Source organism: Panulirus ornatus, chromosome 1, assembly GCF_036320965.1.
Source record: "Panulirus ornatus isolate Po-2019 chromosome 1, ASM3632096v1, whole genome shotgun sequence".
NCBI lineage: Eukaryota > Metazoa > Arthropoda > Malacostraca > Decapoda > Palinuridae > Panulirus > Panulirus ornatus.
Genome location: NC_092224.1, coordinates 64,711,801 through 64,736,931, shown reverse-complemented (window position 1 = coordinate 64,736,931; position 25,131 = coordinate 64,711,801). Strand labels below are relative to the sequence as shown.

General features: G+C 43.2%; 1 protein-coding gene across 11 annotated transcripts in view; it reads left to right on the top strand.

The window, feature by feature from the left end:
- LOC139749220 (uncharacterized) overlaps positions 1-25,131 on the top strand; it is a 489,778-nt gene that overhangs the window by 430,463 nt on the left and 34,184 nt on the right. For all 11 annotated transcript variants that reach the window (XM_071662967.1, XM_071662950.1, XM_071662959.1 and 8 more), the window contains one exon: positions 5,695-5,767. In XM_071662967.1, the coding sequence (XP_071519068.1) occupies positions 5,695-5,767 (73 nt within the window). The remainder of the gene's footprint in view (positions 1-5,694; positions 5,768-25,131) is intronic.

The window sequence follows — 25,131 nt, the reverse complement described above, 5'->3', positions numbered from 1 at the left end:
AACAGCTCTCGACTCTAGGTAAACAACCGGAGGTGATGGGCAAACAGCTCTCGACTCTTAGATAAACAACCGGAGGTGATGGGCAAACAGCTCTCGACTCTTAGATAAACAACCGGAGGTGATGGGCAAACAGTTCGTCACCAGTGTTAGCTGGACCAGACCTGGCCGTCTACGTGACCACAGGAACCTATGATCAACGGAACAAGCTTGACCTCTGACCTATGACCCAACGCGGCCGCCCGTCGTGGTACTGTTACTTTTCATGCCTGGTCGTGTGACCATCATCAGTCAAGTTTCTTGACCTCGTTTGACCTAGATCGGCTGGTCTCCGGGCCAAAACAGTGCCGCACACCAGCCTTCAACTTTTCATAACACATCTAACCTCCCAAGTTTTACGAGGAATATCATGTCTTCCCTTACCCTGATTGGCTGGCTGATTCATTGAATGAGGAATGAGACGTGAGACACGTGATATGAACGTGAGCTGTGAACTGCCGTGAGTTTTGATACAAGTTTGATGAAGGCGAGTCGTGGGTGACGCATTTTTTTGGGGGAGGGGGATAGAGTGAGGGACTGTAGCTCAGCACAAGGGGTCAGTCAGTCCTGCTCCACACGCGTGTTGTGCTCTCTCTCTCTCTCTCTCTCTCTCTCTCTCTCTCTCTCTCTCTCTCTCTCTCTCTCTCTCTCTCTCTCTCTCTCTCTCTATCTATCTATCTATCTATCTATCTGTCTGTCTGCCTATCTATCTATCTGTCTATCTCTATCTCTCTCTCGTTTGAAACTTCATGAGAAAAAGAAATCCAAGAACAGACACTGGTGAGGCGAGACCTGTGTGTGTAGAGAGAGAGAGAGAGAGAGAGAGAGAGAGAGAGAGAGAGAGAGAGAGAGAGAGAGAGAGTTGCCAGGGTGAACCACACGGTGGCACTAGAGTAGACAGTGGCACCACACTGTGGCACTACACAGTAGAACGTGACGATGGCGCTAGAGAGACGCTAGACTGTGGCACCAGGCGGTGGCACTGGATAGTGTCACCGTCCGTCGTGCCAGTGTCATGACAAGAGTCGTAAGTGGTCGTCTTTGCTCACTGCCTTCAACCACTGCCTCACTGGATTGATGATTAACTCCAGTGGACACACCACTGTATCATATTCGCCATTATTGAGAAAGTAAGTCTCTTCCCGGTGAACTCTCAGAGAATAGGATGGGCTACGGATGTTTTGAGTTACTCACAACGCATTCGTGTCTCCTTTTTGAGTAAAATGACCGCCTCATTATGTTCTCGGAGAGTAATCATTGTGTAATCATTGTGTATGGCCTGTGTGTGTGTGTGTGTGTGTGTGTGTGTGTGTGTCTGTTATCAACAGGTCCCTGGCCGTTGGGAATTAACTGTTGTTCTCATGTAGTGGAGGGAGCGACTGGGGTGATGCGTGGGTGCACGAGTCTGTTGGGGGAGTGTGGACGATTACTTGCCATAGGGAGGGAGGGAAGTGGGGTGTGTTCGACTCCCGGCGGGTATTCTACTTGAAATGGTTCGTGGTAACTGGCGCTGCCCCACACGGCAGCGCCAGACTTGGTATGAATCCGGGACGAGGTTGTACCCCCAGCTTATACCCCCCCAGCTCCTACCTCCTCTAGGTCTGGGAAATTACCCCCTCTCCCCCCCCCCCCCTCTCTCTCTCTCTCTCTCTCTCTCTCTCTCTCTCTCTCTCTCTCTCTGACTCGGGGCGTCATGGGCAAAGCCCTTGTGGGTTGTGAAACTGTACTACGATGGCGACACTCGGGGAGGAGAGCGGCCCCGTAGAGGTAAGTGTGTGTGTGTGTTGTTATATATGGCTGGAGGAAATGGAGGCAGGCGAGCGCGCGCGCGTGTGTGTGTGTGTGTGTGTGGTGTAGGTCAAGGGGAGAGTGCTGGCGGGCCCACCTGTGCCCTTTGCTGCCGCTGTAACGGATTCCCATCGCCAAGGCCAGCCAGGAGGGCTCTGGCTGGCTCCCACCCCTGGTGTTTGTGTGTGTGTGTGTGTGTGTGTGTGTGTGTGTTTTTCTCCGACTCACCCCCCCCCCTGCACAGCTAACTATATGACTCTGCACTAATGTGGACAGGTATTACCACGACGGTGTTATAAGCAACAGGGACTAACGGTAGTGTGAAGCCTGTTGTAAACAACGGTTGACCGGGGGGTGTTGACATAACAGCAGTACACTCGTATACGAGGCGGGTGTCTCCCATATATTGCAAGTCTGTCAAGGCCACACAGTGTCTTGGGTCTGTCAACGTCTGTCCCAGCATCATACAAAGACGAGAAAAAGAGCATTACTTTATGTATATATAGTGACGGACATGGCCCGGGCGATGTATGCCCCAAGCATGGCAGCCCTGTGTAGCAGGAGAAGCAGTAGAAGATCGTAGGGCTTGATCAAGGGCACTGCAGGTGTTCCAGCACCTGGCTCATAAAAGCCAGAGAAGGTTATGGGAAGAAGGGGGCAAGGAGGAAGAGGACTCCAGAGCTGAGCTGTTCGAGGAAAAGGTACAAACGACATAACGGTCATGCCTCGTGTGGTTGGTCTGCACACACAAACTATGGGATGTGATCATGGTTCGCGGAGCACGGGTGAGAGACTCGGTCGGTTTGATCTGGAAACGTTTACCGTGAACGTGAGGACATGTTGCCATGTGTCGGAAGGAAGAACACCTTCTGGTCGTGCTGACGAAGTGCTGGTGCCATCAACCCACGTGCTGGTGCCATCTGCCGCCACGTGCTGGTGCCATCTGCCGCCACGTGCAGGTGTTGTTGTCCACGTGACGGTACCATATGACCTCGTGGTGGTACCATCTCCACATGCCAGTACCATCTGTCCACGTGCTGGAACGGGTCATACCACGTGCCCACAACCAGACAGAGCATGTGTTGATGCCTCGTAACGTGGTTCTGTTGTGTAGGCTGTGACAGCACGTAGTTGTGTAACGCGTTACACCACATACTGGCATTATCGAAATATATGTTTGCATGAGTAGTACTGTACGTCTGGCTATGATTCATGTTGTCTGAGCAAGTGAGAAGAGTTGTTACTGGCAACTTGTAACCACTAGAATCACGTGCTAGTACTCTGTACTCAAATGAATGTACGTGCTAGTGTCGTATGACCAATCGCACCACGTGTGGTACAAGTGTCTCTACCCAATCAGAGCAGGTCAGGTCAAGTATCATTATCGACAGTCCGTGCCAGACCCAACCAGCGGACCACGTGCTGGCCCCGTGAACCAGTCACACTGTACCCGGGGATGTCACGACTCAGGGTCCGGGTTCGATGCTTGAACGAACAGAAACGTAACGTGTTTACCATTGCTTGTCTGGTGAGGCGGCCCACCGTACCATGAGCAGGTGTGGCTGTATGGGGCCTGAGTGGGCTGTAGGGCCGGCATGGGCACTCTGGTCACGTTACTTGAAGGCAAAGAAAGAAAAAGAATATAAATTTTCAGTTGTTCTTCTCGTTGATATCACATATAAACAAAGGAGGGGAAACTCATGAAAACGACAGAGTGTATCATCAGCAGACTTTCCAGGTTCGTCATTGGTCGCTAAGTTGAACTTCCTCCTTCGCATCATTGCTTGCAACGGCTGAGTGTACTGGTGTTGCCTGGCTAGTGTGTGGTGGGTGCGTCGTCTGGACTACCCTGGTCCATGTGTGTGTCTGTCTGTGTCTCTGAGGCAAGTGGCCTTCACCTTTAAGGGTCACTTAGGTATTTACTTTTTTACCGAGATGGTAATGATCCTGGCTGGGCCACTGGTACCCATACCGAGGTCGACCATTAAGGAAATGAATCAATTACAGAAAAAAAAAGACAAAGTTCCAAGTCATGTTTCGAGTGATGGTGCACCCGCATCTCGCAGCTCGGCACAACTGTCATACGAGGCCGGACGGGAAAGCATAAGGTCTGTTTGTGGATGTGAGGAAGTAGACTTCGAGTAGGCCAGTCCTGGAGTCACCATTCCTCAGTCTTCATCGTAGTGTTGCGGCCGCCTGGTGTCAGGTGACACGGCTCCAGGCGAAGGTAACGGGCAGCTGTGTTGTTACCTACGCGAATTGTCCCAGCCGATTTGTTATTGCTGTCTGTGTGTTACGGGGAGAGAGAGAGAGAGAGAGAGAGAGAGAGAGAGAGAGAGAGAGAGAGAGAGAGAGAGAGAGAGAGAGATTTCCACTCGCGTTGCCCCGTCTCTTAACCTTGTGTATGTATGTACCATGTCTTTACTTCTATGCGAATTCACAGACACACTCCCCAGCGTGTGTGTGTGTGTGTGTGTGTGTGTGTGTGTTAGCTTCTGCTCCTCTTCTTGCTTGCGTCTCCGAGTGTGTGAGTCTCTGTGAGTGCGTGGGTGTAGTGTCCTTCACCACCACCACCACCACCTCCTTCTGAGCCATCAACCAACTGGATACACTCCCGTCTTTCCTGGAGCTGATGCTTTTACAGTTGTCCTTGTCACCTGGGTCAGGTGGTTGTGGGCTGGTCCGCCCCCACACACACACCAGTTAGCTTCAGTCCGGAGCCTTCCTGTCACCGCCCCTGACAACAGCCCAGACAGAGGGTATCGCTCGTAGCACCGGCCCAAATCAAGCCGACAGAAGCAGTTAAGACAGATGAACAAGTACGACTGGAGTGTGAGGTTCGCCCGGCGTGACGGTGTGTCTGCAGTGGCAGTATATACTTACGGTAAATTGTCCGTATTTGTGATGGTGCTGGCGAGATTGGAGATGTCTCCTGCGTAGGCAGTGGCTGGCTCTCGTGCACCTACAAGTATGACCTGTGCTGCTCCCTCGGAAGTTTGATGGAGGGGTGGTCTGCTAACGATAACCTTCATTGTTTGCAGGTATAAACTGTGGTTACTGTGCTCATGTGTGTGTGTGTGTGTGTGTGTATTGGAAAGGATCACAATTTTGCGCGTGATCAAGATGTTCCTTGATGATGTGATTATTACACGAAAGTGCACTTGGGAACTTTTCGTGTTTCATTTTCCCCGTGGAGTCATAGGAATATACGTATATATATATATAAATATATATATATATATATATATATATATATATATATATATATATATATATATATATATATATATATATACACACACACGGCACTCTCTCCTCTGACCTACAGTCTCTCGCCTTCTTGTGCAGTGCCTTATCAACATCCTTTATCTGTGTCCTCCAACACTGTACCCAGACGTTACTGGTCACCGGGGCTGCTAATCAGGGTAGTAAATCTAGGCTTAAGGAGAGATTGAAACCCGGGGACCCATGCCAGACCCAAGCTGCAGGCAGTGCTGGATCACTTGACTGACCCGGTAGCTTGCCGTGGCCAGCAAGGCTCAGGGTGTACAGGCCTTTGAGGGAAGGTGTTTTAGAAAGTTACTTGATGAAAAGTTTGTATAATGTTTCCTCACGATTATGGAGAGCAATGAGATATAGGTTATCAGTGAATGAACAAAGGGAAGATACATACATATGCTCTACGTACTTTGCAAGCCACACATTCATAACTAAAGTATATGTATTTTTCTCTCAGAACGATCTGGTATATTTTATAATGAACTGATGAAATATACATTTTTTTTTATTATCATTCACCGTAATTCATGTCAATAACAGATGGCATTTGAATGTATTCATATTCTTATCTTTCTTTTTTTATCTTTCCAGCAAAATGAGGAGGCGGCAGAGTTCGGACACGACTGATATAGACCTGGACGTGCCCACAGACCCCTACCTTCAGGTAAGTTCACTCCGCCATCTTATCTCCTCTACCATGTAGACATGTAATGTTATTTTTTTTTAATACATATTCGCCATATCCCGCTTCAGCGAGGTAGCGTCAAGAACAGATGACTGAGCCTCAGAGGGGGGGGGGGGGGGGGAATCCTCACTTGGCCCCTCTGCTCCTTCTTTGCAGAAGTTAAACAACAGGAGGGGGAGGATTTCCATCCCCCCCTCCCCCCCTTGCTCTCGAGATAGTGAAACGCCGAGACCCAAGCGCACGTTCGTGATGAATCACATCCTCAAGGGTACACGATCTCTGGATCCCTGGAGATGTGGCTCAATCACGAAAGCGCTTGGATCTTCGTGTTTCGTGTTCCCTCTGGCTACCGTGGGAAAAAAATTAATACCCCGGTTCTGAGCACGGGATGTATTTTGCTATGAAAGTGCTTATATTAACGTACATTTGATGACGAAAAATGACGTGGAGACATTCCATTCGTCTCTGTGAGGAGGGACATATCTCCAACGCGGACATCGCAACAACACAACATCCACGTTAAAGGAGGCCATACGCTACCCTGTCACACACGGGATCTCCTGTGCCAGTAATGGCACGCTGGGCACACACACACACACACACACACGACCCAGGCCAATAACGGTATACCCCTGGAAACCCTCGCCAAGGTTCTGTCGTGACAATCTACGCTAAACTTACCTTTTCTTCGTAGAGTTCCTCGTCTCGTCTACTCCACGCATAGTGTCGTACCTCCTTACTTTAACCCGCTGCCAGACGTACACCCAGCGCGTCCGTGCACTATCAGACACCTGAATATATTATAACTGGTATGTCTGGGACGACTGACTGTACACTCAGTACTAAACTATCAATATAGAGTGGTGAAGGAATGACTGTTAGATGATATACCGATGTATTACAGCAACAGTTATGCCCACTATGATAACATGACTTAAACCAACAGTTTAACCTGAGGTTTGTTACGAGACAGTTGGTGTTCAGCGGAAATTGAAAGCATTACATGAAGTTGGATCTGATTTGATAAGATTCATTGGAGTATGTTGTTAAGATTCAAGGGAGTATGTTGTGAAGATTCAAGGGAGTATGTTGTTAAGATTCAAGGGAGTATGTTGTTAAGATTCAAGGGAGTATGTTACGATTCAAGGGAGTATGTTATTAAGATTCAAGGGAGTATGTTGCGAAGATTCAAGGGGGTATGTTGTTAAGATTCAAGGGAGTATGTTGTTAAGATTCAAGGGAGTATGTTGATAAGATTCATGGGAGTATGTTGCGAAGATTCAAGGGAGTATGTTGTTAAGATTCAAGGGAGTATGTTGTTAAGATTCAAGGGTGTATGTTAAGATTCAAGGGAGTATGTTGTTAAGATTCAAGGCAGTATTTTGTTAAGATTCAAGGAGTATGTTGGTAAGATTCAAGGGAGTATGTTGGTAAGATTCAAGGAAGTATGTTGTTAAGATTCAAGGGAGTATGTTGTTAAGATTCAAGGGAGTATGGTGGTAAGATTCAAGGGAGTATGTTGTTAAGATTCAAGGGAGTATGTTGTTAAGATTCAAGGGAGTATGTTGGTAAGATTCAAGGGAGTATGTTAGTAAGATTCAAGGGAGTATGTTGGTAAGATTCAAGGGAGTATGTTGGTAAGATTCAAGGGAGTATGTTGGTAAGATTCAAGGGAGTATGTTAGTAAGATTCAAGGAGTATGTAAGATTCAAGGGAGTATGTTGGTAAGATTCGAGGGAGTATGTTGGTAAGATTCAAGGGAGTATGTTAGTAAGATTCAAGGGAGTATGTTGTTAAGATTCAAGGGAGTATGTTGTTAAGATTCAAGGGAGTATGTTGGTAAGATTCAAGGGAGTATGTTAGTAAGATTCAAGGGAGTATGTTGGTAAGATTCAAGGGAGTATGTTGGAAATATTCAAAGAAATGTGTTGTTAAGATTCAATGGAGTATGTTGGTAAGATTCAATGGAGTATGTTGATAAGATTCGAGGGAGTATGTTGGTAAGATTCAAGGGAGTATGTTGGTAAGATTCAAGGGAGTATGTTGGTAAGATTCAATGGAGTATGTTGATAAGATTCGAGGGAGTATGTTGGTAAGATTCAAGGGAGTATGTTGGTAAGATTCAAGGGAGTATGTTGGTAAGATTCAATGGAGTATGTTGATAAGATTCGAGGGAGTATGTTGGTAAGATTCAAGGGAGTATGTTGGTAAGATTCAAGGGAGTATGTTGGTAAGATTCAATGGAGTATGTTGATAAGATTCGAGGGAGTATGTTGGTAAGATTCAAGGGAGTATGTTGGTAAGATTCAAGGGAGTATGTTGGTAAGATTCAATGGAGTATGTTGATAAGATTCGAGGGAGTATGTTGGTAATATTCAAGGGAGTATGTTGGTAAGATTCAAGGGAGTATGTTGGTAAGATTCAAGGGAGAATGCAAAGACTTGGCGTGGCTTAGCCGGGCCTTCTGTTGGTTAGGTTGTGGCTGTAGGACTGTGAACTGCCAGGGTCATTACGGTCGTCATTGTAATTCGCATGCAACAACCGGGAAATCTTTAACACATTCTTCAGGTGTTCAAGATAATTCTAAACCAACATACGCTTCCCTGTGTGTATGTGGCCCATGAGGCCCGTCGCTAAGTGAATGCAAATTAAACGTACAGTACATAGTGATAGTGGTTTGAAAATTATACAAAGGTTTTTTATTGTTGTTATTATTATTATTATTATTATTATTATTATTATTATTATTATTATTATTGTTATTATCATTATTATTATTATAGTTATTTTTATTATTATTATTATTATTATTATTATTATTATTATCATTATTATTATTATTATTATTATTATTATCATTGTTATTATTGTTATTGTTGTTGTTGTTTTTATTATTATTGGACTGGGATGTGAAAAGCACAGAATAGTTCAAGTTTTTGTTATTACTCTGTACATCAACATTAAAACTACTGACTTTTTTTTTTTCGTTTGTTTGGTTTTACTTGCAATATCAACGTTGAAAGCTGATGAACTACTGACCCGTTAACCCCTCGTGATCGACATAATGAACACATGACCTTCTCTGTGTACTGGCTGGTATCTGCCAGCGGTGGAGCGCACCAGAAAAATATTCATTTTTCGACTGTAACGTTGTGAGAAAATCGTGGCGTATGTAGCCACTTGGGAAAGTGAGACGAGATTTTCACATATTCTTTTGATATCGAGAAGTGTTTCCCATACCAGGCCGAGCTGAGCTTCGGCTAACTTTAACGTGTGGGAGGAAGGGAACAGTAGTGGCTTAACACGTCACCTTCGAGATTTGCCAAGATTTTGGAGGCGTTGTAGCTGGAGTGCGCACGTCTGGTGCTTCCTGTTAGTGTGGAGCCGGGGGAAACGCTGCCGTGAGAATTCGTCCAGCTGCAGTCGTTCGTGGACCAGGCCGGATTTCCGATTTGATTACTAAAATAGGCTGTGGCTGAGGGCGTCAGAACCTTGCCCACATCAAGGCTGAGGCCCAGATTGAAATATAAAGACGTTACAGAAAAGGGGGGGGGGGGGGGAGAAGAGACAAGGAAAAGTATTTTCATATTTCATGGGAGTAAAAGAAAACCTGTCTTTTGTAATGTGCCAGGTCATAGTTATTGGGAAAGACATGAGAGGGTAGAGAGTTCCAAAGCTGCGAGGTGTAAGGAAAGAAACAGTTATCAAAACGGCCCACCCTCGAGTTGCCAACTACCACACAGTAAACATGTTATGCATCAGCTTGCCGAGTATTGCATGTTTATGTCCGTGTGCTTCATCATGCACAACTGGGGAAAAAATACAAGGAATGTGTAACGTCATTAACATATTCAAATTTTAAACAAACCAACAGCATTATACTTTATAGTTAAACTAATGCATATGTCCCAGTACAGGAATAGCAATTGGGCTGAGATTAGAATAACACTGTCTTCTAATTTTATATTAAGTTCAACATTCTTCATCATTATAATCTTAACAGCTTTAGGAATATAAAATGAAACGTTAAAGTAAGTCTAAAAAAAAATTGTATTGGCGTCGCCAGACTAAAAAAAAAAAATTGTATTGGCGTCGCCAGACTTTTACACCTATGTGCACAAGATACGTTAGTGGTATCAGCCATATCAATTATTTGGTTCAGCCTCCATAACTCATGACATAGAACCAGCAGTCCATCCAGACGTACATTGCAGACAGCTGCCACGGCTACCTGCTCTCTCTCTCTCTCCTTACTTAAAGCTGCTAATAATAGCGACTCCGCTGCCACCAACATTAGCACCAAATTTTGATCCAAGTCTCCAAGAATGAAATGCTCCTATCTCCGGAAGCTACAGGGAAATTACCCAGTCTTAGGCTGGCCTTTCCTAATATCGCAGTATACATGGGGCAGTATGATCCTCAGTCAGTTACGTAGTCAGTCAGCGCATAACGTAACAATGTTGTGGGAAATTTCGTAGACAAAATGCTAAAAGCAGGCGCTCTGTCCCATAGATCTGTTCCCTTGTGTTTAGAACATAGTAGTGTTACCAGGCAAAGTTATGCATGATTTTGCTTCACACTTTCCTTCAGTTCACATGAGCCACAGGCATAGTGAGAGTGTACGTGGCCTCAGAATTATACTCAACATCATAACTGTGTTAAAGATGTTTCGGGTGGTGGATGTTAGCCCTACGTTGAGGGCCTTAATGACCCCTGGTAGTTGATAGGCTAAAACTGAAACAAGCAACCGGCCTCTGAGCCTTAATGGCCCTGGTAGTTGATAGGCTAAAATTGAAACAAGCAGCCGACTTCTGAACATAGAAAATAAACTACACACACACACACACACACACACACACACACATGCGCATATTGTGTCTGCTTATATGTGCCACTGGATTAGAATTATAATCTAATAGACTCCTCACCATTATCATAGAGATACCGTTACGAATCCACAGTGCAAATGGAGTTCACACTCATCGTCTCTCTCCCCACGCCCGTGTCCTCGTCTTTCATGCGTCGTGCTCGTGTGGTGCTTCATCTATAAACTATCTTGTGGAAAATTATCAACCCATCACTGAATCGTTCGAGAACATTATAGTTTGTTGTTGAGAAGGCCAGTGTTAACATGCACAAACCGGTGTCATACAGACCAGGTTTTTCAAACCTATGAATATTTTTCTTACGTTCTTCAGAACTGTCTTTGAAGCCCAGACATTGACAACACACATGGCGTAGAGGTACATAGAAATAGGTAATGTATGCAAAAGTGGCTGTGCTTTCAACTTGCATTTCACATGTGAAATTAAGTTGTAGAGACCGTCTTCCTTTCAGTCGCGCCCGTCAGAAGCATTGTAGAGATGCATCTAGTGGTCAGGTGTAGCCATTCCTCGTATTTACCGTAGCTTGAACCTGAATGAATCAGATGTATTAAAAATTGCGTCCATATTTATGTAGAAGACTGGAAAATAGGCCAGGTGGTGTATTCTGCGTCCATTTGTGTATGATTAATGATAACTATTGATATCAAAGTCTGAGGAAGACATTTGGCATTTCAGTCTGCTTTTGTTGTTTTTGACGACACATACCTGTAGCCTGAACTGATACGTTTAAAACAAATGAGGAAGGAAAAGTTTTTCAACTTATTTTGCATCACATTTTTCTTCAGATGAATACATGTCGAACATCGTCTCGTGTGTAACATTTAAGATAAGGACAAAGAGGAGAGGGTCTTCAAAAGACAAGGACCCGTCCTAGGTTAACGTCAATTTACGTAAATCTTTAAAAACAGTTGTAAAGAAATGCGATAACCAGAGATCGTATAGTTACCCTTACTTATCATGATTTCAAATCGTATTTTATGAGAGAAAACGATTGTGGCATAAAAGTTAGGGGGGTCTTTACCATTTCAGTCACCCTTGTTCGTCATGGTTACATTTTTTAGTTCTCTGTTTTTTTTTTTTATCATACTTTTCTTACGCCAAATTTATTCATTATTTTCCGCTAACTTTGTATGTCGCTTGTTTTATTAATGGAATCGAGGCATTATTTAGCGCAAAAGATAACTGTATTTTCAAGGCTGAAGATGTGCGAGTGCGTGAGTTACCTTGGGCCTGAACTCTGATGTTGATTCAACCCCCCTACTGCCACTGGTGTTCCCTGTCCACCCGTGTTTAATTTTGATTAAAACGTACACATATATATTTTAGGTAAAGATATACATATTTCATACTTGTATGACTTATTATCACGCATAAGTTTATATTCCTATGAGTCCACGGGGAAAATGAAACACGAAAAGTTCCCAAGTGCACTTTCGTGTAATAATCACATCATCGGGGGAGACTGTTATATTTCTCTCTTGCTATAATATATATAATAATTTTTTATATATTACACACACCGGCACTCTCCCTTGACCTCAGTCTTCCCCTTCTTGTGCATGTTATCAACATCCTTTATCTGTGTCCCCCAAAACACTGTACCGGGGACTTACTGGTCACCGGGGCTGCTAATCGGGGAGTAAATCTGGGTTTAAGGAGAGATTGAAACCCGGGCCCCCACCCAGCCCCAAGCTGCAGGCAGTGCTGGATCATTTTGACGCCCCGGGGAGCTTCCCGTGGCCAGAAAGGGTCAGGGGTACGGGCCCTTTTTGGGGAAGGGTTTTAGAAGTTTTCTTGAGAAAAGTTTGTATAAAGTTTCCTCACGATTAGGGGAAACAATGAGATATAGGGTTTTCATGATGAACAAAGGGAAATACTACATATGCTCTAGTACTTTGCAAGCCACACATTCTAACTAAAATATATGTATTTTTCTCTCAGAAGATTGGTATTTTTATAATGAAATGTGAAATATACATTTTTTTTTATTTTCATTTACCGTAAATTTATGTCAAAAACAATGGGATTTGAATGTATTATATTCTTATCTTTCTTTTTTTTTTTTTCCACAAAATGAGGAGGGGGCAGAGTTCGGACCGCGATATAGACCTGGACGTGCCCACGGGCCCCTACCTTCAGGAAGTTTAACCCCCCATCTTTTTCCTCTACCATGTAGACATGTAATGTTTTTTTTTTTTAAACAATTCGCCATATCCCGTTCACGGGTAGCGTCAAGAAAAAAGATGGCCTCAGAGGGGGGGGGGGGGGGGGGGGGAATCCCATTGGCCCCCCTTCTCCTTTTGCAGAAGTTTTAAAAAACAGGAGGGGGGGGATTTCCCCCCCCCTCCCCCCTTTGCTCTCGAGATAGTGAAACGCCAAGACCCAAGCGCACGTTCGTGATGAATCACATCCTCAAGGGTACACGATCTCTGGATCCCTGGAGATGTGGCTCAATCACGAAAGCGCTTGGATCTTCGTGTTTCGTGTTCCCTCTGGCTACCGTGGGGGAAAAAAAAAAAATTAATACACCGGTTCTGAGCACGGGATGTATTTTGCTATGAAAGTGCTTATATTAACGTACATTTGATGACGAAAAATGACGTGGAGACATTCCATTCGTCTCTGTGAGGAGGGACATATAACTCCACCACGGACATCGCAACAACACAACATCCACGTAAAAGGAGGCCATACGCTACCCTGTCACACACGGGATCTCCTGTGCCAGTAATGGCACGCTGGGCACACACACACACACACACACACACACGACCCAGGCCAATAACGGTATACCCCTGGGAACCCTCGCCAAGGTTCTGTCGTGACAAATTTACGCTAAACTTACCTTTTCTTCGTAGAGTTCCTCGTCTCGTCTACTCCACGCATAGTGTCGTACCTCCTTACTTTAACCCGCTGCCAGACGTACACCCAGCGCGTGCCTACACTATCAGACACCTGAATATATTATAACTGGTATGTCTGGGACGACTGACTGTACACTCAGTACTAAACTATCAATATAGAGTGGTGAAGGAATGACTGTTAGATGATATACCGATGTATTGCAGCAACAGTTATGCCCACTGTGATAACATGACTTAAACCAACAGTTTAACCTGAGGTTTGTTACGAGACAGTTGGTGTTCAGCGGAAATTGAAAGCATTACATGAAGTTGGATCTGATTTGATAAGATTCATTGGAGTATGTTGTTAAGATTCAAGGGAGTATGTTGTGAAGATTCAAGGGAGTATGTTGTTAAGATTCAAGGGAGTATGTTGGTAAGATTCAAAGGAGTATGTTAAGATTCAAGGGAGTATGCTGTTAAGATTCAAGGGAGTATATTGTGAAGATTCAAGGGAGTATGTTGGTAAGATTCAGGGGAGTATGTTGTTAAGATTCAAGGGAGTATGTTATAAGATTCAAGGGAGTATGTTGCGAAGATTCAAGGGAGTATGTTGTTAAGATTCAAGGGAGTATGTTGTTAAGATTCAAGGGTGTATGTTAAGATTCAAGGGAGTATGTTGTTAAGATTCAAGGCAGTATTTTGTTAAGATTCAAGGAGTATGTTGGTAAGATTCAAGGGAGTATGTTGGTAAGATTCAAGGAAGTATGTTGTTAAGATTCAAGGGAGTATGTTGTTAAGATTCAAGGGAGTATGGTGGTAAGATTCAAGGGAGTATGTTGTTAAGATTCAAGGGAGTATGTTGTTAAGATTCAAGGGAGTATGTTGGTAAGATTCAAGGGAGTATGTTAGTAAGATTCAAGGGAGTATGTTGGTAAGATTCAAGGGAGTATGTTGGTAAGATTCGAGGGAGTATGTTGGTAAGATTCAAGGGAGTATGTTAGTAAGATTCAAGGGAGTATGTTGTTAAGATTCAAGGGAGTATGTTGCGAAGATTCAAGGGGGTATGTTGTAAGAATTCAAGGGAGTATTTGTTAAGTTTCAAGGAGTATGTTGGTAAGATTCAAGGAGTATGTTGTTAAAATTCAAGGAAAATTTGTTGTTAAGATTCATGAGTATGTTGTTAAGTTTTCAATGGAGTATGTTGATAAGATTGGGGGAGTATGTTGGAAAGATTCAAGGGAGTATGTTGTAAGATTCAAGGAGTATGTTGGTAAGATTCAAGGAGTATGTTGGTAAGATTAGGGAGTATTTGGTAAGATTCAAGGGAGTATGTTGTAAAAATTCAAGGGTATGTTGGTAAGATTCAAGGGAGTATTTTGGGTAAGATTCAAGGAGTATTTTGGTAAGATTCAGGAGTATGTTGTTAAGATTCAAGGGAGTATGTTGTTAAGATTCAAGGGTATGTTGTAAGATTCAGAGGGAGTATGGGGGTAAGATTCAAGGGAGTTTTTGGGTAAGATTCAAGGGAGTATGTTGGTAATTCAAGGAGTATGTTGTTAAGATTCGAGGAGTATGTTGGTAAATTCAAGGGAGTATGTTGGAAAGATTCAAGGAGATGTTGGTAAGATTCAAGGGATAAAGTTGGTGGTTAAGGGGTTTGTTGGTAGTTTCAAGGAGTTGTTGTATATTAAAGGGTATGTTTGTTGAAACAAGGGAATTTTAAAATTCCAAGGGTTGAAATTTCAAAAATATTTGTTGTATTGCAGAGGAGTGTTGGTAAGATTCAAGAGAGTAGGGTTGTAAAATTCAAAGGTTTTGTTAAATTTTTCCCAAATTATTTAAATTTTCAATAAATTTTTAGTTTTGTTTTTTTAAATTAAGGATATTTGGAAGAATTCAAGTTTTGATTATTTGTAAATTAAACAGATTTTTTTTTGTTGGTTTTAAGAATTCAAGGAAAGCGATGAACTACTGACCCGTTAAACCCCTCGGTGATCGACATAATGAACACATGACCTTCTCTGTGTACTGGCTGGTATCTGCCAGCGGTGGAGCGCACCAGAAAAATATTCATGTTGTGAGAAAATCGTGGCGTATTTAGCCACTTGGGAAAGTGAGACGAGATTTTCACATATTCTTTTGATATCGAGAAGTGTTTCCCATACCAGGCCGAGCTGAGCTTCGGCTAACTTTAACGTGTGGGAGGAAGGGAACAGTAGTGGCTTAACACGTCACCTTCGAGATTTGCCAAGATTTTGGAGGCGTTGTAGCTGAAGTGCGCACGTCTGGTGCTTCCTGTTAGTGTGGAGCCGTGGGGAAACGCTGCCGTGAGAATTCGTCCAGCCGTAGTCGTTCGTGGACCAGGCCGGATTTCCGATTTCATTGCTAAAATAGGCTGTGGCTGAGGGCGTCAGAACCTTGCCCACATCAAGGCTGAGCCCAGATTGAAATGTAAAGACGTAAGAGAAAAAGGGGGGGGGGGAGAAGAGACAAGGAAAAGTATTTTCATATTTCATGGGAGTAAAAGAAAACCTGTCTTTTGTAATGTGCCAGGTCATAGTTATTGGGAAAGACATGAGAGGGTAGAGAGTTCCAAAGCTGCGAGGTGTAAGGAAAGAAACAGTTATCAAAACGGCCCACCCTCGAGTTGCCAACTACCACACAGTAAACATGTTATGCATCAGCTTGCCGAGTATTGCGTGTTTATGTCCGTGTGCTTCATCATGCACAACTGGGGAAAAAATACAAGGAATGTGTAACGTCATTAACATATTCAAATTTTAAACAAACCATCAGCATTATACTTTATAGTTAAACTAATGCATATGTCCCAGTACAGGAATAGCAATTGGGCTGAGATTAGAATAACACTGTCTTCTAATTTTATATTAAGTTCAACATTCTTCATCATTATAATCTTAACAGCTTTAGGAATATAAAATGAAACGTTAAAGTAAGTCTAAAAAAAAATTGTATTGGCGTCGCCATACTAAAAAGAAATTGTATTGGCGTCGCCAGACTTTTACACCTATGTGCACAAGATACGTTAGTGGTATCAGCCATATCAATTATTTGGTTCAACCTCCATAACTCATGACATAGAACCAGCAGTCCATCCAGACGTACATTGCAGACACCTGCCACGGCTACCTGCTCTCTCTCTCTCTCTCCTTACTTAAAACTGCTAATAATAGCGACTCCGCTGCCACCAACATTAGCACCAAATTTTGATCCAAGTCTGCAAGAATAAAATGCTCCTATCTCCGGAAGCTACAGGGAAATTACCCAGTCTTAGGCTGGCCTTTCCTAATATCGCAGTATACATGGGGCAGTATGATCCTCAGTCAGTTACGTAGTCAGTCAGCGCATAACGTAACAGTGTTGTGGGAAATTTCGTAGACAAAATGCTAAAAGCAGGCGCTCTGTCCCATAGATAGTGTTGCCAGGCAAAGTTATGCATGATTTTGCTTCACACTTTCCTTCAGTTCACATGAGCCACAGGCATAGTGAGAGTGTACGTGGCCTCAGAATTATACTCAACACCATAACTGTGTTAAAGATGTTTCGGGTGGTGGATGTTAGCCCTACGTTGAGGTCCTTAATGACCCCTGGTAGTTGATAGGCTAAAACTGAAACAAGCAACCGGCCTCTGAGCCTTAATGGCCCTGGTAGTTGATAGGCTAAAATTGAAACAAGCAGCCGACTTCTGAACATAGAAAATAAACTAAACACACACACACACACACACACACATGCGCATATTGTGTCTGCTTATATGTGCCACTGGATTAGAATTATAATGTAATAGACTCCTCACCATTATCATAGAGATACCGTTACGAATCCACAGTGTAAATGGAGTTCACACTCATCGTCTCTCTCCCCACGCCCGTGTCCTCGTCTTTCATGCGTCGTGCTCGTGTGGTGCTTCATCTATAAACTATCTTGTGGATAATGATCAACCCATCATTGAATCGTTCGAGAACATTATAGTTTGTTGTTGAGAGGGCCAGTGTTAACATGCACAAACCGGTGTCATACAGACCAGGTTTTTCAAACCTATGAATATTTTTCTTACGTTCTTCAGAACTGTCTTTGAAACCCAGACATTGACAACACACATGGCGTAGAGGTACATAGAAATAGGTAATGTATGCAAAAGTGGCTGCGCTTTCAACTTGCATTTCACTTCTGAAATTAAGTTGTAGAGACCGTCTTCCTTTCAGTCGCGCCCGTCAGAAGCATTGTAGAGATGCATCTAGTGGTCAGGTGTAGCCATTCCTCGTATTTACCGTAGCTTGAACCTGAATGAATCAGATGTATTAAAAATTGCGTCCATATTTATGTAGAAGACTGGAAAATAGGCCAGGTGGTGTATTCTGCGTCCATTTGTGTATGATTAATGATAACTATTGATATCAAAGTCTGAGGAAGACATTTGGCATTTCAGTCTGCTTTTGTTGTTTTTGACGACACATACCAGTAGCCTGAACTGATACGTTTAAAACAAATGAGGAAGGAAAAGTTTTTCAACTTATTTTGCATCACATTTTTCTTCAGATGAATACATGTCGAACATCGTCTCGTGTGTAACATTTAAGATAAGGACAAAGAGGAGAGGGTCTTCAAAAGACAAGGACCCGTCCTAGGTTAACGTCAATTTACGTAAATCTTTAAAAACAGTTGTAAAGAAATGCGATAACCAGAGATCGTATAGTTACCCTTACTTATCATGATTTCAAATCGTATTTTATGAGAGAAAACGATTGTGGCATAAAAGTTAGGGGGGTCTTTACCATTTCAGCCACCCTTGTTCGTCATGGTTACATTTTTTAGTTCTCTGTTTTTTTTTATCATACTTTTCTTACGCCAAATTTATTCATTATTTTCCGCTAACTTTGTATGTCGCTTGTTTTATTAATGGAATCGAGGCATTATTTAGCGCAAAAGATAACTGTATTTTCAAGGCTGAAGATGTGCGAGTGCGTGAGTTACCTTGGGCCTGAACTCTGAAGTTGATTCAACCCCCCTACTGCCACTGGTGTTCCCTGTCCACCCGTGTTTAATTTTGATTAAAACGTACACATACATATTTTAGGTAAAGATATACATATTTCATACTTGTATGACTTATTATCACGCATAAGTTTATATTCCTATGAGTCCACGGGGAAAATGAAACACGAAAAGTTCCCAAGTGCACTTTCGTGTAATAATCACATCATCGGGGGAGACTGTTATATTTCTCTCTTGCGTCTCCCCTGATAATGTGATTATTACACGAAAGTGCACTTGGGAACTTTTCGTGTTTCATTTTCCCCGTGGACTCATAGGAATATCTTGATCACGCGCAAAATTGTGATCCTTTCCAATAAGTTTATATATGTATGAACAATAATGATTTAACTCAAGATCACTTTTTTACCCTTAAGTGTATGAAGAAAGTGTTAAGAAGATTTTTCGACGGTTCTTATAGTTTGAGGCTGAAGGCTTAAAGCTGAAATATCCAATATATATATTTTTTATTTATTATACATTGTCGCTGTCTCCCGCGTTAGCGAGGTAGCAAAGGGAAACAGACGAAAGAATGGCCCAACCCACCCACATACATATGTGAATACATACACGTCCACACCCACACGTATACATACCTGTACATTTCAACGTATACATATATATACATTTATTATATTTATTATACTTTGTCGCTGTCTCCCGTGTTAGCGAGGTAGCGCAAGGAGACAGACGAAAGAATGGCCCAACCCACCCACATACACATGTATATACATACACGTCCACACACAGCACATATACATATCTATACATCTCAACGTATACATATATATATATACACACACAGACATATACATATATACACATGTACATAATTCATACTGTCTGTCCTTATTCATTCCCGTCGCCACTCCGCCACACAAGAAATGAAAACTCCCTCTCCCCGCATGTGCGCGAGGTAGCGCAAGGAAAAGAAAACAAAGGCCACACACACACACACACACACACACACACACACATATATATATATATATATATATATATATATATATATATATATATAGAGAGAGAGAGAGAGAGAGAGAGAGAGAGAGAGAGAGAGAGAGAGAGATCACCAGGTGAGCTGTACGTAAATGTGAATGGCAGTTGTTCACATTTTTTGACCTTAAGTGTGACCTCTGACCCACGGGAAATTCCACGGAGGTTGCCATGCCCAACCCACCCATCCAGATTGTAGTAAAGCAGAGTTACCAGCGCTGGCTTTGTTTTGCATATTTGATCTGAATGTTATGACGCTTATGAAGTGTATTTGTAGATCATGTATTTTCTCTCTCTCTCTCTCTCTCTCGCTCTTTCTATATATATATATTTTTTTTTTATACTTTGTCGCTGTATATATATATATATATATATATATATATATATATATATATATATATATATATATATATTTTTTTTTTTTTTTTTTTTTTTTTTTGCCGCTGTCTCCCGCGTTTGCGAGGTAGCGCAAGAAAACAGACGAAAGAAATGGCCCAATGTTTTTTCATACTATTTGCCATTTCCCGCGATAGCGAGGTAGCGTTAAGAACAGAGGACTGAGCTTTTAAGGGAATATCTTCACATGTTCCCCTTCTCTGTTCCTTCTTTTGGAAGATTAGAAATTAGAGGGGAGGATTTCCAGCCCCCCACTCCCTCCCCTTTTAGTCGCTTTCTACGACACGCAGGGAATACGTGGGAAGTATTCCTTCTCCCCTATCCATATATATATATATATATATATATATATATATATATATATATATATATATATATATATATATATATATATATATTTATTTTGATTTTCCAAAAGAAGGAACAGAGAAGGGGGCCAGGTGAGGGTATTCCCTCAAAGGCCCAGTCCTCTGTTCTTAACGCTACCTCGCTATCGCGGGAAATGGCGAATAGTATGAAAAAAAAAGAAATATATATATATATATATATATATATATATATATATATATAGATAGATAGATAGATAGATAGATAGATAGATAGATACATACATACATAGATAGACAGATAGATACTATGATGACACTAGTCGGTGATGATAGCATGAAGGTGAAATCGCACTTCAGTAGTTCACACAATTTTATCTAACTTGTTATTTTTCTATACATGTGGCACGACATGTTTGGTAGAGACAATCCACCTCATCAGGTCTCTGCCAGTACTGAACAAAGTTATTTCATTCCCAACATCACACTTTGAGTCCCGCCAGGTTACATGACGGTAAGGCAAGTCATCGTATACCCTCGCATAACACCGGCCTGGAGAGGTCGATTGCTTGCTTGATGTTCTCGCGGTGTACCTACGCATGATCCTTCTTCATGATGTTTACTCTCTCGAAGGAGACTTATCGCTTCGTCGAGCATGATTCTGTTTCTAAATACGTGAATGAAAGATGAACTGGGTTGAAGGGTTGATTTGGTGCATGGAACTCTCCGGTGGCCACCGGGGTAAGGGATATCTTAGAGATGGGGTTAGGTGAATGGCCTGCTTGAAAGCCTTTGAAACTGTCCCACACAAGAAAAAGGGAAGAAGAGGTCGTGATATACGCCTGTTCTCATACAGGAACTACCTCAATAGACCTTCCTAACGAGGAGAGGAATGAGGGTGCATAACAGGTAAGCCTCGTCGAATTGGTTCGTTGGTCGGTTGTTTGGTTTTATGTGCTTTACGCCAATCAAAAGCCAGTGCCATTAACGCCATGAGCGTCAAGCTACATCCGCAAACGGAAACATCGTTAGCACCTTCGTCATGTGTTGAAAGACAATGCTAAGACCACATTACACACTCAACGTGCTTGTGTCCCGGATACCGAACTGGGCGTGGGTAATCAAGCAGCCTTCCGCAGGGCTCCGTATTGGGACCACTGCCGTTTGTAACCTGTGTACTTCACGTGAACGAAGGGATGAGTGCACCGTGCTGGGAAGAAGAGACCTGGGGAAACGGGTAAGATGAATGACACACATAATGCAACGATGAAGAATGCACAGTAATGCAGACTGGAGGATGATGGGCACCAGACTGTAGCTGCCACATTGGTGGAACAAATGACTGGGATCAACGTGTCAAGGGAACCTTCGAGTTGACGTGCGTAGACCTTCTCTCGGGGATCATCACACGAGGAGGAACAGGAGAGAGGCAAACCCGTATTGTGGTCAGGGTCAGAGTAAAGTCAGGTGCTGTACTGTACGTGGACAGTGTCATACTTAGGTCAAGTGCTGTACTGTACGTGGACAGTGTCATACTTAAGTCAAGTGCTGTACTGTACGTGGACAGTGTCATACTTAGGTCAAGTGCTGTACTGTACGTGGACAGTATCATACTTAGGTTAAGTGCTGTACTGTACGTGGACAGTATCATACTTAGGTTAAGTGCTGTACTGTACGTGGACAGTGTCATACTTAGGTCAAGTGCTGTACTGTACGTGGACAGTATCATACTTAGGTTAAGTGCTGTACTGTACGTGGACAGTGTCATACTTAGGTCAAGTGCTGTACTGTACGTGGACAGTATCATACTTAGGTCAAGTGCTGTACTGTAAGTAGACAGTGTCATGCTTCAGAAAATAACCGACGTGAGTTCGATCCAATCTCCATCATCATGCATCATTATCCTGGTGTCCTCACCGTAGGAAACACACACACACACACAACTGCTGCTGGAGAAGGTCCACAGGAATGCAACGATGATAATGCCAGAGTTAAGTGAATAATCATTGGATAGATGAGGGGAGGCCTCTCGAACTGTCCCTGCCAGGGGTGAGGGGGGATCAAGGTGGACCTGATCACTGTCCTTCAGTTCTTCTTGAGCCAGGATTACCTTACCATGAACCACTACTTTGACGTCCAGAGAGACACCTGACCTCGAGGGGGGCAATAATGGAACTGGACGTGATAAGTGCCTGGTAATGCGTCCTCATCATCAGAGTGGTGAGCAAGTGGAACAAACTGAACTCGGGGTCATTGTAGTTAGGGCCAGGAAGGTCAAGAAAACGACAGGAATGTGAGGTGAAGTGGTGGGGTCCATATATCTTACCCTCCCTACTCACATGCTGTGTACGTATAGGTAGTCACGTATGTAAATAGAAATGTGCGTGACGTAGCAGACGGAAAAGTACATCTCTTTGTATCAGTGGACAGATAGTTTAATCTCGTGTTCGCTTACTCGAGGGGAAAAAAGAAATAAGGTATATTCCTGTGTCGGTAATTAATCTTTTCTTTCAAACTTTTGGTCTTAACAATGTTTTACCGCTTTGAACTCCTTGAGCACCACGGCGCCAGCCTTGAGCACGGCAGAACGAGCCTTGAGCACGGCGGTAAGGGCCTCGGACCTGATACACTGCGGTCACATGACTTGTCATGTCTCCATACCTAAGGGTCGTACCGTCGTGCTGAAAGGACATAATTTGTATCATCGCCTTCCAACTCCAATTAGTGTTTCGTCGTCATCTACGTTCTCTTTGAACCAGATGGTCATTGTCCCCACCAGAGGTACTTGATGGACTATATATATATATATATATATATATATATATATATATATATATATATATATATATATATATATATTACCTTTTGATCCCATCACCTGCAGACCACTATACTTCACATCTGCTGACATTTAGATTACATCTGTAGCTATGGCTCATATCTCTCCCTCTGGTACTGTCCAGTTCCCTTCGAGATTCAATCATCCGCATCTGTCTCTCCCTCTGGAACTGTCTCTAATTACCTCCAGATTCCAACACTGGCATCTGTCACCCTCAGGAACCGACTGAAGTCACCTCTAGATGCCATCCTTCGCATCTGTCTTCCTCTATGGTTTAACCTCCCCCCCTCTCCAAATGCCATCAATCGCATCGGTCACCCTTGTGCAATTATTTCCTCCTCCTCCTCCTCCTCCTCCTCCTCCTCCTCCTCCTCCTCCTCCTCCTCCCCCCCCCCCCCACACACACACACACACACACACGCAGAGTCGTGTCTTCAGCAAACTTTCGGATCCAGATTACATTTCAGCCTTGTGTATATCATGTTCAGTATTACAGAGGGGGAGGGGGGAGCGTTGCCATGTGGCAGAGTTGCTACACTTCATCAAACTTTGCTATTTCGTGTATTGTTTGGCTCGTCCCGGTAACACTGCCACGCCGGCTCGCCTCGCATGACAACATCTCATGCGGGACGTTTAACAAAGGACTTCTGGGAGCCCAATTACATGACGTTCCATTTATAATGCAGGCTGGTGTGTCGGAAACATGATCTCTCTGCATGCTATGCTCATTGTCCAATATTAGATATTTTTTTTCCCCTCCTTCCTAGACATTCACAGCCGTGTCCATAATGCTAGTTTCGTTTTTTTTGTGGGCATTTACGAAATACTTGCTGGACAGTAATTCTTTTGTATCTATTATCTTTTACCCTTTAGTATTTGCATGGCTTTTGGCGATCTATCGGTGATTTTATATTTTACTTTCCATGAGTGATTTATTTAAAAGACTGTAACAGAAAACGTTGTGTCTTGAACTGTCCGAGAAAGATCTTTGTAGACTTCAGATCGCCTTTTGTGTGAGCGTCATCTCTGTGAATGTTGTATGGTCTTCATTGCATTTCACATTCCTTACGTGGAGTTTCTCCTCACTTCTCTCGAGAATTTCAGACGTATCAGGCTAGCCCGTAGTGCCCACTGCTGGTACAGACGGAGATCTGGACGGAGGAGTGAGCCAACTCCATATTGTTGTTGTGCTGGCGTTGCCTCGGGTGGCCGGCTGGGTCCCGCGCAGATGCGTCACGTCTTCGGATCTGTTGGATTGTTTTGTTTTTTTCCTTCTTTCCTTTTGCTTGTTTTTCGTACACGCGTTCATGACCTCGTCTCTCTCTCTCTCTCTCTCTCTCTCTCTCTCTCTCTCTCTCTCTCTCTCTCTCTCTCTCTCTCTCTCTATCATTACTGCAGGTCTGTACAAGCTGGTCTATTTGAAGTTTGCCATTTTCAAAGGTATTTCAGTTTGAGAATGTTCTGTTTGACTGGCTGTTCATTCGTATGCATGTAGCACATTGCGTTCTCTTTCCTTTCACGAACATTAATCATCCGTTCGATATCATGTACACACAGAGTAAGGAAAGGAAGGAAATTTACGTTTCATTTCCTAGTGCTACATACATCATTTTACCCTGTGTGTATCGAAGAAATTTTGAGTCAATATATGTTTTTTTTTCCCCTCCTGATAAAGTACTTCCTTGTACTACACTTCAATTGGTTTTTTCCTTCCATCGTCTGTAACACGTCACAGTACCAGAAGATGGTTGCTCGACCCTCATTATTTCCTCACCTCCTCCTCCTCCTCGTCCTCCTACGTACTGAATACCTGTGACCCATAGATCGAATGTTGTCGTGGCCAGAGGTGGGTGGTAGTCAGTCGTCTGTGATGCTCCGTTGGACGACCTGCTTTACCCATCCCCTACAAGACCGACTCTGTGAGACGCTGGCATCACACAAGTCTGCCGCTTCAGTGAAGTCTGTGTTTAGTGTCTCGTCAATTTCTGTCGTTTCCTTA